General features: G+C 41.7%; 1 protein-coding gene across 1 annotated transcript; it reads right to left on the bottom strand.

The window, feature by feature from the left end:
- Positions 1–7,237: 7,237 nt before the first annotated feature.
- On the bottom strand, positions 7,238–10,464 carry CCN2 (cellular communication network factor 2). The gene is made up of 5 exons (XM_024208261.2): positions 10,317–10,464; positions 9,966–10,188; positions 9,371–9,622; positions 8,917–9,131; positions 7,238–8,556 (listed from the first exon to the last, which is right to left on the bottom strand). The coding sequence occupies exons 1-5, from the start codon at positions 10,377–10,379 to the stop codon at positions 8,260–8,262; spliced, it is 1,050 nt and encodes a 349-aa protein (XP_024064029.1). The 5' UTR covers positions 10,380–10,464; the 3' UTR covers positions 7,238–8,259.
- Positions 10,465–13,378: the final 2,914 nt, after the last annotated feature.

Raw genomic sequence — 13,378 nt, 5'->3', positions numbered from 1 at the left:
GTGAATTACACTTACAAATTTACTAGTCTAGACAAAACCCAAGATGAAACTGATAGAAAAATCCAGTGCAATTCATTCAGAGGCAGCCACAAAAATAAGACAAGCTAGCATGCTTCATTAACTCTTACAGAGACAAAGTGCGTGAGGTAATATCTTTTATTGGACCAAATTCAGTTGGTGAGAGAGACAAGCTTTTAAGCTACACAGAGCATTTCAGGTCCTTTTAAGCTTGAAAGCTCGTCTCTCACCAACTGAAGTTGGTCCAACAAAAGATATTACTTCACCAACCTTGTCTCTGTAATATCCTTTGACCAGCACAGCTGCAACACTGCCTCCATTAACTCTTGGCATATCAGATGTCACAAATAGATAATTTAATCTAATAGGTGCAGATAGCTATTTCACCTTGGCACAAGTCTAGCCTTAGAAGAATGTATGCAAATGGACAAAGGGCAGATGCTATTCCCCCCCCCCCCCCCCCCCGTAAATCGTTCACATTTCCATTGCGCTGTGTCTTCTCACATATATGGTACCCGGGAGAATATACATTTGGGAGAGAAGCCAAAACAATGGTACTTTGCCACTGAAAACAAGGAACTCCACTGCTGAAATAGCTTTAGGGGACAATTCAAGAGTAGAATTTTTAGTGAGATGAAAATAAAGTAACAAAGGCCTTGGTTGTGCTGTGTATGTGCAGAGCATCACAAAGGTAGGCATGGAACTGCATTGTGCCAAAGGGAGCCTTAGCTGTACCCTATTCTGGGGTGCAGCTCCTACGTCCACACTATGAGGATGACTGTCAGATGGGTAGACCTATGGGCCTGCCTCTTCCCCTGTCCTATCTTACCCTCATTGGGATACTGTGGAGACCTAGGAGAGTAGAGACAGAGCAGTCCACGTGTTCCCTCAAAAAAAGGGGCTGCAATTCTATTTGACTTTTACCTGGTGGGTTGGGGGAGGCTGTTCATGATCTTGTTTGCCCTCCTTTCTTTCCTCCTCTGCCCTGCAGGTAAGGCCATGCACAATCTGTTCAGAAGTTCTCAGGGTGTTTACTGCTAGCTTAAAATGCTATGGCTCTTCAGTAAAAAAAACTACACCACTCCACTCAGCAGTACCTGGTAAAACATTTGGAAGAAAAGCCAAGAAATGACGTGTCATGTAGATTGAACTACCCCCTCACTCCTAACCTCTCTAGCTCAGCAAGGCACCCAGCTTGCTCCATGCATGGCTGTGACTTACCTGTTCTCTGTTAATAAACAAAGGACTTCCATCTCTGTGGTGGTCAGTCTTCACCAACACTAAACTAACTAATAAATCATTGAGCATAGAGTCTAAAAAAGGATTGGCCATTTATATAGATATCAGAAACAGCCGCAGTTATAAGGGATTTAAACAGAAAAACCAAAAACAAACGGTAAGAGTTCTGCAAGGCATCTGCACTACTTGTGCTTCAAGGCATGAACCAAAGTTATAACTTATTCTATAACTAAAACCCTATGTTTTTGTCTGAAACAGCTGGTACTGGCCACTGTCAGAGACAGGATTTTGGACTAGATGGACCACTGGGGTGATCTAGACTGGCAATTCCTATATTCCTAATGAAAAGTAAATACAGGGTTTGGTTTGGGGAGAACAAACGATTTTATCCTACTTCATCTTCTGGTACATTATATTGGGCCAAATCCTGAAGTCCTTACTCAGTTAAAAGTGAAGCCATTGGGTGCCTTGTCTGATTAAGGATTGAGTAAAGACTTCAGGATTTTTCACACTGTAATTTGAGAAATAAAGGGATATTTAGCACTGTAACATATTACAGTATCATTAATAATATGTCTAACATCTTTCTGGATATCACATATCTCTAGGGTTAAAGCTTGAGTAGCATATTAATATTTCAAAGGCTTATTTTCTGAATTCTATACAACTACCTTTTGCTTATCAGCCACAAAAACTTCTCAGTTGCCTAGTAGGTTATAATTTTAGCCATTCACAATATGTTTTCCTATGTAATTCAGCTAAATTTCCAAATTCTTGTGTTCATCTCAATAACGTATTACCCTGCTTGTCCACTAGATGCCAGTCTCTGTCTTTTCCTGATATGGAAGTACAGCATTAGATGATGCAGAGAAGAATATCTCTGAGACTAACAAATTTTTATTTGGGCATAAGCTTTCGTGGGCTAAAACCCACTTCATCAGCTGCACGTAGTGGAAAATACAGTAGGCAGGTATATATACACAGTACATGAAAAGATGAGAGTTGCCTTACCGAGTGGGGGGGGTCAGTGCTAATGAGATAATTCAATTAAAGTGGAAGTGGGCTATTCTCAACAGTAGAATACTAAGCGAGGAAAAATCACTTTTGTAGTGGTAATGAGGCCAATGTAATCAGGGTGTCCCATTTCAAACAGTTGACAAGAGTAACAGTAGCGGGAAATTAGTAAGGGGAAATTAGTTTTTGTAGTGACCCATCCACTCCCAGTCTTTATTCAGGCCTAATTTGATGGTGTCCAGTTTGCAAATTAATTCCAGGTCTGCAGTTTCTCGTTGGAGTCTGTTTTTGAAGTTTTTTTGTTGAAGAATTGCAACTTTTAAGTCTGTTATTGAGTGTCCAGGGAGATTGAAGTGTTCTCCGACTGGTTTTTGAATGTTATAATTCTTGACGTCTGATTTGTATCCATTTATTCTTTTGCGTAGAGACTGTTCAGTTTGGCCAATGTACATGGCAGAGGGGCATTGCTGGCACATGATGGCATATATCACATTGGTAGATGTGGAGGTGAACAAGCTTCTGATGGTGTGGCTGATGTGGTTAGGTCCTATGATGGTGTCAAGGGACAGCAATGCCCCTCTGCCATGTACATTGGCCAAACCAGACAGCCTTTATGCAAAAGAACTATGGTAGTCTAACCCAGCTGAGGATCTGGCCCCTGTTGTATAAATCAGTTACATGCTCTTTTTTTCTGAAAAGGAAAAAGTTCGTGTTAGCTGCTGAAAACTAGTAAAAAATTTTCTATACCTTTCATAGGATTAACTTAAAAAGACAAGCAAATGTTTGGAGTGCATTTCTCTTTCTGACCCAGCCAGTTTTGCCTGAGTGATAAATGCAGGCACATCAAATCTAAAATCTTGTCTACCCGAGAGAAAATGCACAGTGCTATGAACCTTTTGGTTCTTATAGCATGATTATAAAATGCCTTGCATCCCTACACACAAGTGTTTCCAGGGGCATATATACCATACCAGATTGGACTTGCTCTTGGCAAATCTAAATACCATTTCAGTGCTAATGGAGATAGCTTGCTGGTGTAACAGGACAAACAGTTAAATATTCCTCTTCTTTCTGTCTTGCAGTGCACCTGAAGCTTTTCACTGCTTCTGGCATATATTCTGGGAGCTATGGGGGAAGTACCCAGAGGGCACTGTGACTGAAATGGCTTAGATTAGAACACACCATTGTTTATGGGGGACAAAACTGCAACAATGCAGAACACAAGTCAGCATGATGAGTGTGAGCATACTCCATCTATGTTTCATTTGGGAATGGTTCAACTTCCTAGAGTAGACATGGTTTAAGGGTAATTAGCAGCTGAAGGGCCAGATCCTATAATCTCTCTCCTAAATTCCTACAATCTGCTTCTGCTCACCTAATGGTCAATCCGCAATACAATTACAGCTGTATCGAAATCCAATTGCCAAGAGTTATCTTCTGACACAGGAACAATACAGTTTCATTCTTCTAGTGCAGATGTGACATTAATCATGTTCCTGAATTCTGTTAAAGCTTTGAATGTGTCAAGAGCTTTAGCACACTTTGGGGAAAGGTTCCCTGAAGAAATTTCTGGTATTTCCTGGTTCCAGTCAGACTGAAAATACTGTAAGAATGTGGTGGTTTTTGGTACTTCCATTTATGGGCATATGTGAATTAGAGGGAGGGGAACAAGTGGAAAATGGAACCAAAAAATGTTAACTGAGCTACTTTTCTCAGATTCTCCTTGGTTTTGGGGCAAAGCCTTGCATTGGTATTTCATCCTAACTGGCTGGACAATTTTTTTTTTTTTTTTTGGTAACTACTTCCATATGGAGGCATATAAAGTATACTACCTCATGAATGAGTTAAAGCCACATTTTAGCTTTGTTTCTAAAGAAGCTGGGGATTCAGGGATAGGGTACAAAGTGAGGAAGGTGGGATCAAGTTACATGTTGTCATGGAATATTCCTGTTCTTTTACTTGTTTTGTGTCCTTAATGTTTAGCATAACAGCTAGAGTGCTTTCTTACAGCACAGTGTTTGGTAAAGACGTTACACTACAAGAAGGAATGCAAATGACCTAACTGCTGTTTGCTATTTCTAGTCGTGTGTCCAAAAGCCAATTTTCTCAATTGACTCCCTTTCTTTGTGATTCAAACAACTGGATTCTGTTCAAAAAGCTTATTTGTTCCTATGTGGTTACAGATCATTAAAAGTGGCTCATTCTTGAAGAGGTTCTTAATAGGTGTCTTCTGGATGTTTGTTAGTTATGAGGAATCTGACAAAATTCCACCTGGAGAACAATGCCTGCCTCATATGAGGGGGATGTAATCCATGTCTGTAGTTCACATCTGTATTGTGTTAGAATGCTGAGCTGCAAACCATGTAAGTGCATCGTGGGTGCCCATGGAACAAAATACTGAAATGGGGAAAGTAGCTCATGTTTTTTGACAAGTCAGTTGACACTCTGGTCTGCTGCCATATAGATTGCTTCTTCTAATGCCTAACTGAGTAATGTTCATTAAATCAGTGTCAAATAAGTGGTGGCATTCTAATTACTATAGTATTAATGTAGCAGAACATTCATTGGAATGAATATACTTAAATACAGTAAACAAAAGTTTTTTAAAAATGCTGACACATCAAATCCATGTGGTAGAGCTTTCTGAAGAAGCAAACTAGATGGAAACTGATTTTTTTAAAATTATGTTATTTCCTTCTTACCGCCCCATTCCTAGAACATGATTCCTGTTATGGGCACTTTCTGCTTTTACTGATTTCTAAATCATAAGCATGAGGGCAGAAAGCAGGGAACAATATTAAGGTTGAGAGGCCTACATTTTAACCTATTTTTACTCTTAGGATTCCATATAATTTAAACATGCACTTCTTGATTCCAGAAAATGTGTGTGTCTTCGGAAGGAAGTGCTACAACAATACAATGCATAATTACATTCCCATGAGGCCCTGCAACAACGTATTCAGGATACTGGGTTTCTCTATTAATATGGCTGCACCGATCTACGTTACAAAATGGCAGTCATGATCTTGGGGCGAGAGAAATGCAGATCTTAATGTATTACAGTTACACATGACATTGTTGACTTTTTACATAATACTTGAGAGGCACAACTTGTCAAGCAACTTATAATAAGCATCACTTTTGCCACTTATGACCTCTAGTGACAGTAGTAAGTGTTCATTAGAAATGTAACAACATAGGGAATTTTCATCCATTTACAGTATTTTATTTTTACTAAATTTGAACTTTTTTTTAATAGGAACACTAACAATGTCAAACACCAAACCTCTAGGGTCATTACTCCCATCACCTGCTTATTAGACAGTGATTATCTTTTCAACTTTAGAGCATTTACAGTGATAACTGTGGCTGAAGTCCAGGTATGTTTTTGTCTTTCAGGTAGAAATGACAGTTCTGCTATTACTGGGGGAGGTGGGATGGAACTGAGGTAGTGGTTGCTTAAACAGTCCTTCTGGTTATGTGAATGTAGAGTGTTTCCAGAGTGAACAGAGAGCTGCTACACCATATTCATAACCTGCAAGGAAAATACTGGAGAGTCAGAGGAACTATTAGAGGCAGAGGATACCCAAAATATTTCAGATGGGCACAGAAAACCACTTCCTCATGCCAGCTGCATTCCTCACATTTTTGAGAGGAAGGGGAAATGCTTCTACTGATCCAGTGTCTACTGATCTCACTGGAAAGAGTCTCATTGACGTCAACAGGCTTTAGGTAACCCCAGTTAGTCTGTCATTAATGCAGACTTGGTGTAGTGTCCAGTTGACCCAAGTTCCAATTTAAATCAGTGGCCATTTGAGGGTGCTCAGCATATTGCAGGCTCAAACTTTTTTTCAGCTGACACTCTTGTCTAACTGCCCCAGGGAAACGCTGGGCTAAACTTGGCTTCCCGAAAGTGATTCTTGTTAGAAAGTACCTGGATATCTGAAACAAGAAAATGCTTCAAATGCTGAAGTTGGTTTTAAAGTTCCTACTTTTAAAAGAGTATAAAAATGTATGTTACTCTGATGACGGAATTAACACAGGGTTGAAGTTCATAGCTAGTATTTGGGGTACAGATGGCTCATCTCTTGACTTACTCTGTTTTGCTTACCTAAGATGGGTTTTAAGATCCCATCCGGCACCTTTTAATAATACCTAGCTCCCTTCATCAGTTGATCTCAGAGTGCTTTACCAAGGAGGTCAGTATCACCATTTTACCAATGGGGAAAACTGAGGCACAACAGTGAAGTAACTTGCCCAAGGCCACCCAGCAGACCAGAGGTAGGACCAGGAATAGAATCAAGGTCTCCTGAATCTCTGTGCAGGGCTCTATCCATTAAGCCACATTATTGTCTTCATACAAACAGAAATCCCACTGGCTCTTCAATGGAAGTTTTACCAAAGTAAAGACTTCTTGATTTGACCCCAAAATGAGACACTGTTTCAATTTAATGATGCTTTAAAAATATTCCCTATAATTTAGCTCAGAAGGAATCTAGGTGCTTAACTATTAAAAAAAGTCCAGTAACACTGAACAGCTTACATAGATGTTGCATAGCATAGTGCTGAGATACCATCATGACAAGCATGACATAAAAACCTAGATAGCTGAAGTCTAAAGCCACTTAGTGCTATAATATACATGTCCTAATTACTGATGAACCAGCTGTGTCTTAACAGTGTTGAGTTCAACCCTCCAGGACCCCTATTTAAAGTTTGAAAGACTAAATGCCCTCCCCCACCCCCATCCCATCTTTCATTGACCTATCAGTGATTATGAGCTGGCAAGTTTGTGTTGAAAGAGACATGAAGTTTAATTCTCAGTGTATTGATTTCTGGGGAACAAAAACAAAAAACCCACCAACAAAACATTGATTTTTATATATCACAAAATAAACACTTGTATTGATGAATATGTAGGAAGGGAGGGGGATAGTGTTGCGCAAATGAAATTCCAAGTCATTTATATAAAAAATATAATACTTTATTTTCAACTAGAAAGGTGCAAACATGTAACTTTTGGTCACACTTCTCAACAAATAAACTGTTCAAAGAACAGCCACAGTCAAAGAAAGAAACAAATGCTCCCAGGTGGATAAACTGATCAGCTACAAAAGAGCCATTCATTTTACTTAAAGCCATTTGTTCACTAAAGCTGAGGCAACCATATTTTTACCATACAAATGGATGTTTCCCAAGGATGCAGACACCTCATCTTTAGCAAACAATCTGTCTTGATTTTGATTCACTGGTCACCCTAACTGAACAATTTCCATTAGAGGATCTATTTCATGCTTTGAATGCATTGTCAGACAAGCTTTACGTCCTACCTATTTCTTTCAAAACAAACAAAAAAAAGCTAACATTAAAGTATCAAAGCATTAACAAAGGCACAAAACTTTAAATTAATTTAGATAACTGTACATATATATACAGTATTTACAATATTAATAAAAATCTAGCTTGTTACAGGCAAATTAACTGCCACAAGCTGTCCAGTCAAATAGACATGATTCTGATTCTTCTTGAACAAGTCATTTGAATCAGTGTCAAAGCTGAAACATTACAGTCCTGACCAACAGAACACATTTTACTTAGCATCTTGCTGGGTAATGATTTACATTCCAGCCATTGCTGTCACTCAACCAGTGTCAGCACACATGCTAAGGGTCTCTTCTTCAATTGCACTACTAAGTGGAACACACGTTACCATACTAAGGGAACATTGATCTTCCTGCATATGCCCCCTAGTACTCCCTAAACACCACTCCATGAACAGTGTCCTCTGAAGCTGTGCTTTGCTGTGGTCCCATGAGCCATTTTACTTTCTTCTTCAAACCAATGTTTGGGGTCGGAAGACAATTTGTCTTAAGTCACATGGAACAGTCTGAACTTTTTGGAAACAGATTTAAATACTTTGTGCTATCGAATCATGTTTACAAAATGAGATGCCAATCAGGTCAAGTTGAGAGCCTAGTGTCTCCTGCTTTATGCCATGTCTCCATACATCTTTCTGTAGTACAGAGACTCAAAGATGTCATTGTCTCCAGGGCAGTTGTAGTGGCATGCACAGGTCTTGATGAACATCATTCTCCTCTTCATGACCTCACCGTCAGGGCATTTGAACTCCACAGGAAGAGTGGCTGTTCTGTGGGGGGTGCAGCAACGTCCATCAGTGCAGACCCCACAGAATTTAGCTCGATAGGTCTTCACACTGGTACAGCCAGAGAGCTCAAACTTGATGGGCTTGGAGATTTTGGGGGTGCGAATGCACTTTTTGCCTTTCTGTGGGGCAACAAATGAAAAAAGTTTAGAAGCCTTATTTAAAAGATTGTACAATTTCCATTCATATTTCTATCCATTAATTTCATCCTGTTATTATATGCAAAGAAGTTAATATTCTGATCCTCATGAAGGTTTCACATGCAAACAAGACAGTTTAAATAGTGTTCAAATTGTATTATACTTATCTAATGGCTAAAATAGGTGCATTTATTTATAACAATTCTTAAATATTCACTACTGGGATGAGACCTCATATAATATTTACTTGGTTCTGAAAGTGGATAAGTTAGAGCTATACATCTGTAAAACTGGGTCTATGCTGAAACATCCTTAGAAGTGTATATTAGATGGCATATTTACCTTGATATTTTCCTCCAAGTCTGCCTCACAAGGTCTGACCATGCAGAGTCTGCTTTGCTTCTCCAGTCTGCAGAAGGCATTGTCATTGGTGACTCTGGTGGAGATGCCCATTCCACAGGTCTTTGAGCAAGCACTCCATTCCGTGGTCTGGACCAGGCAGTTGGCACGCATCATCATTGCCTGGTCAGGTCCGTAAGTGTCTTCTGGTCTGTAAGCTGTGGAGCACAGGTCAATAGGATGAGATTGTGGCAGAGAGAAATAGTGCAGATGCTATCCTCTCAGTGTATTAATGTTGCACAAGCATAGGATCATATTTATCCTTGGTGTGATTCCACTGAAGGCACTGGAGTCACATCAGGGCTGAATCTGGTCCATTAGGATAATCATCACTGCACTGTGTATTTCAATTTACTGCATTGGCAGGCCAACAACATTCATTAAGATCTCAACTCACCGGCTAGAGCGGGTCCAACCGCCGTCTGTTCTCGGAGCTCATCGCACACCCATTCCTCGCAGCACTTCCCAGGGAGCTTAACTCTTCGTGGGGAAGGGCAGTCTGGGCTGGGCAGCCGGACATCCATGCTGCACAGGGGCACGCACCCCACCGCCCCGTCCAGGCAAGTGCACTGGTATTTGCAGCTGCTCTGGAAGGACTCCCCGCTCCTGTACACCATCCCTCCGAACACACAAGGGGCGCCGTCCCGAGCTGCAGACAGTGAGAGAGGGACAGCCGGACATAAGAACTGGAAAGGCAGCAGCCCAGCCACTCGCGCTGCCACTGTGGGGAGGGCGCGCAGCAGGAGCTGGGGGGGCCGTAGTTTCCACGGCTCCTGCTGAGGGGGAGGAGGCGGGGATGACAAGATCACCGCTGGGCAATGGAGCTGTGCCCTGTAGAGAGAACCCACTCTCCCATAGAAGGCAGCCAGAGGGGGGTTGGGCATGAATTGGACGAGGTCACTTTTAAAGGCTCCAGCACCCCAGATCTCGGCCCTCCCCGCTCACTGCCGCCCCCCGCGGGGAGAAGCAGAGCCCCCCCGGACGCCACTTACCGGTGCACACGCCGATCTTGCGGTTGGCCGGCGAGCCGAAGTCGCAGAAGAGCCCCTTGTGGTGGTCGCAGGGGTCCCGCTCGGTGCACAGCTCGCCCAGCTGCTTGGCGCACACCCTGCAGCAGCCGCAGCCGTCCTGCACCAGGCTCACCCCAGCCGGGCACATGGGGGGCGGCCCCGCCCCGCACTGGCACTGCCCGCTGCAGTCCTGGCCGGACACCTCCTGCAGCGAGAAGGAGACGGGAGGGGGTCAGGGGAGCCCGCCTCGCTGCGCTTCGGATCCCCGCGTCCCCAGCGACCCTCCCTCCAGTCCTTCAGCTGGGGAGGCGGGCGAGGGGGGGAGGCACTTACCGAGCAGAGGAGGGCGACAAGCAGCGCCACGGCGAAGCTGCTGGGTCCCATTCGTGCGGCCATGCTCGGCAGCGGCTCTCGGCAATAGACGGGGCAAAGGCTCCTCGGCTTGTCTGTCCTGCGGGCGGAGGGAGTCTGAGCCAGTGGGCCGTGGTGTTGAGCTGGGTTCCCTGTCTGCTGTCCGATCGCCTCGCGAAGTTCCCGTCTCTCTGGCAGGAGCGTTGTTCTATGGGTCTGAAGCAGGGAGCCTGGTTGCTTTTATACACTCCAGGCGCCCCGGGCTCGCCAATCGGCTGAATGGAGTCCTACACAAACAGCGACATTCCTGACATTCCTCCCCACCTTCCTGCCTCATCAACTCGCACCGGATTGATCCTGACCCCTTGACACTCAGCATTCCTCCTGTCTGCAAAAGCTGGCACACTTCAGCACACAAAAAAGGCGCTGTATTTCCATCACCAAATGGCATTTTCCCCCTTCCAGCCTCATACTCCTGATTTTATATGATGTAAAATACCTTTTAAAATTATTTTTAGATGACAAACCTCTGTTTCAAACTGCTTTTGCTTTGCCCACCCTACCTCCAAATTACATAAATCGTATTAACAGGCACTTCACTACAAGATACAAACTCCTGGGAATTCTGAACCAGCTAAGACGTCTTAAATATCTATCGGGACAGGATACATTTGAACCACCACCAGCAGCCCTGGTAACAAGAAAGGAGCTGTTTTAAAACCCACAGGAGTTCAAAAGAAACTGCATGTAAAATCTGTTATAAACTCAGCATTCTTCATTACGGAAGGAGAAACTTTTTCATACTAACTATTGCTGCTGCTGCTTATAATATTATCTGAGAAGGTGTAATTTAGAGGGAAAGTAATTCATGGATACTGTTAATCAAGTTTATTGGCTTATAATAGCTGAGACTAATTTGCTATAATTAAAAATTAACCTTTTACTTGAATGGGAGGTTCCATTATTCTGTCTTTCAAGGAAGCACATTCTTTGATATTAAATTATTCCAGAGAAAAATACTCATCAATAGTAGATAAGAATCTGTTGTTCGATTCAACACAAGCGATTAATGCTGTGACAGGCAGCTAGTTCAAGTGGTGGGGGGGAGCAGGGAGAAAGATTGTGGGGATGGTTGCTAGGAACAACCATGGGAATTCTTTTTCTTTCTTTTTTTTTTCTTGGCTAGAAAATACAAGACACTACTAATTTTAAAAGGTGGATTGCTCTCTACTGACTTATTTAGAGAGTGGGTGACTAGCCTTCCCTAGATACACACTTTTTCAACTTTGGCAACCAGTTTTGGAGCACTGAACACTCTGGGCATTTTGTTACTACCAAAAAAAGTCATAATTATATCATGAGGATTGGTTATAAATTGAGTCTGTGTGTTACTGAATCATACTGAATATTTGAAATGTGTTCCTTTCCCAATAGATGTTCTCTATGAATAGAGAGAGTGCCTATTTACCCTGAAATACTTGGCACAATGAAGTGAGGCTGAAGTGTGGAAGAAGTGTCTCTTATTTCCCACTGCCTGCCTGCAGCTGTCATTTGTGAGTAACACATTCCTAGGGCATCTCTGCTTCCCTCTTGCTGATTATGCCTCATAAGATTAAAAATCAGTTTGGCTTGTCACCAAAACCTGTAGCTCTTAAGTATCTTGGTCCTTATTAAATAATCATGAACCAGGTTGTTCTTATTTATTTCAGCAGGAAGGATGGCTTCCCAATCCTGCATCATTTGTCTGTGCAGTGATGTCATGTTGATTGACCCCAGCTTTAACACAATGAATGCCAGCATGTTGACTTTTGACCTGTTTAAGTATGCTTGTGTTTATTGAGACAGACAGAGTTAATGCACTTTGTTAGGCAAATTGAAGTCTAGATGATGGATATTTTTAAAAAGATGTTTGCATATAACCACTCCCTCCTCCCACACTTTCACACTTGTGATACAGCAACATGGAATTACAGTTTTACTAAATTCAGAAAGTGATCTCATCTCTTCTACTGAATTTTAACAGACTGAATCAGTCCAATTCCATTATAAATAACATCACTGGCAAATGGTTATTTATGTTATCAACAATTCACACTCTGGGCCTAATTTTCAAAGATAGTGGCCTTTACGAGAAACCTTAATCCTACTTTTGGATGCTCAGATTGATTCTTGGGCTAAATTCTGTCCTCAGATACATACATCACTGGCTTGTTGCTTTTCTGAGGGCAACATTTGACCTTTAGGCATGTTAATGGCCATTCTATAGACCCTATCCAGCTTTTATGGAAACTAATGGTAATCTTTTATTAACTTTAATGGGAGTTAGACTGGGCTGTAGTACTGAGGTGCTGATCTGAATGCCCAAATGCAAGATTTGATTGTCCTGTTTAGACACTAGCATATGAAATTTGGGTCAGTAATGTGGTAGCTGATCTGTGAAGAGTGGTGAAATGATAAACATAATCTCTCCTGTGTGTGTGTGTGTGTAACTTCCATTAATGTCACTGGGGAGACTGGGTATGTGTGGAGGGGAGAATGTACCTCAAAATCTCTCTAATTTAAAAATCCAATATTCTATATTGTACTGCAAAAGTGTATTTATCTTCTTGGCACTCCTCTTTGCCTTTAAATTAAGGTTCTTGGCACTCCTCTTTGCCTTCAAGTTAAGGTTATGCCATTGCTTCTGCTAAAAATCCCAGTTTTTCATAAAGAAAGTATATCTTTGCTATTTAAAAAAATCCAGAGGAATAGTTATGGTAAATAATACATTTCCAAACTTCTGAAGCTTCCCAAAATCCATATTTACCTAAAGACTGTGATGACCCCAGTACTGGGTAAATAATATGCATACCAAACTATGTATAACATGCATACCAAAATGCAAATGTAACCAGGTAAACAGACTGCCTTTTAAAAATGCCTAAATATGGTAGGAGATCATCAGAGAGAGGCTCTAGACATGTTTCATAGCTTTCTGTGTAAGAATTTTTTTCAGAGAAATAATTTTTTTTATTAAACAAAAACCTAAGAAGTTCATTGACAGA

Source organism: Terrapene carolina, unplaced genomic scaffold (assembly GCF_002925995.2).
Source record: "Terrapene carolina triunguis isolate 2854851 unplaced genomic scaffold, T_m_triunguis-2.0 Scaffold85, whole genome shotgun sequence".
NCBI classification, from domain to species: Eukaryota; Metazoa; Chordata; order Testudines; family Emydidae; genus Terrapene; species Terrapene triunguis.
This window is presented reverse-complemented; position numbering and strand designations above follow the sequence as displayed.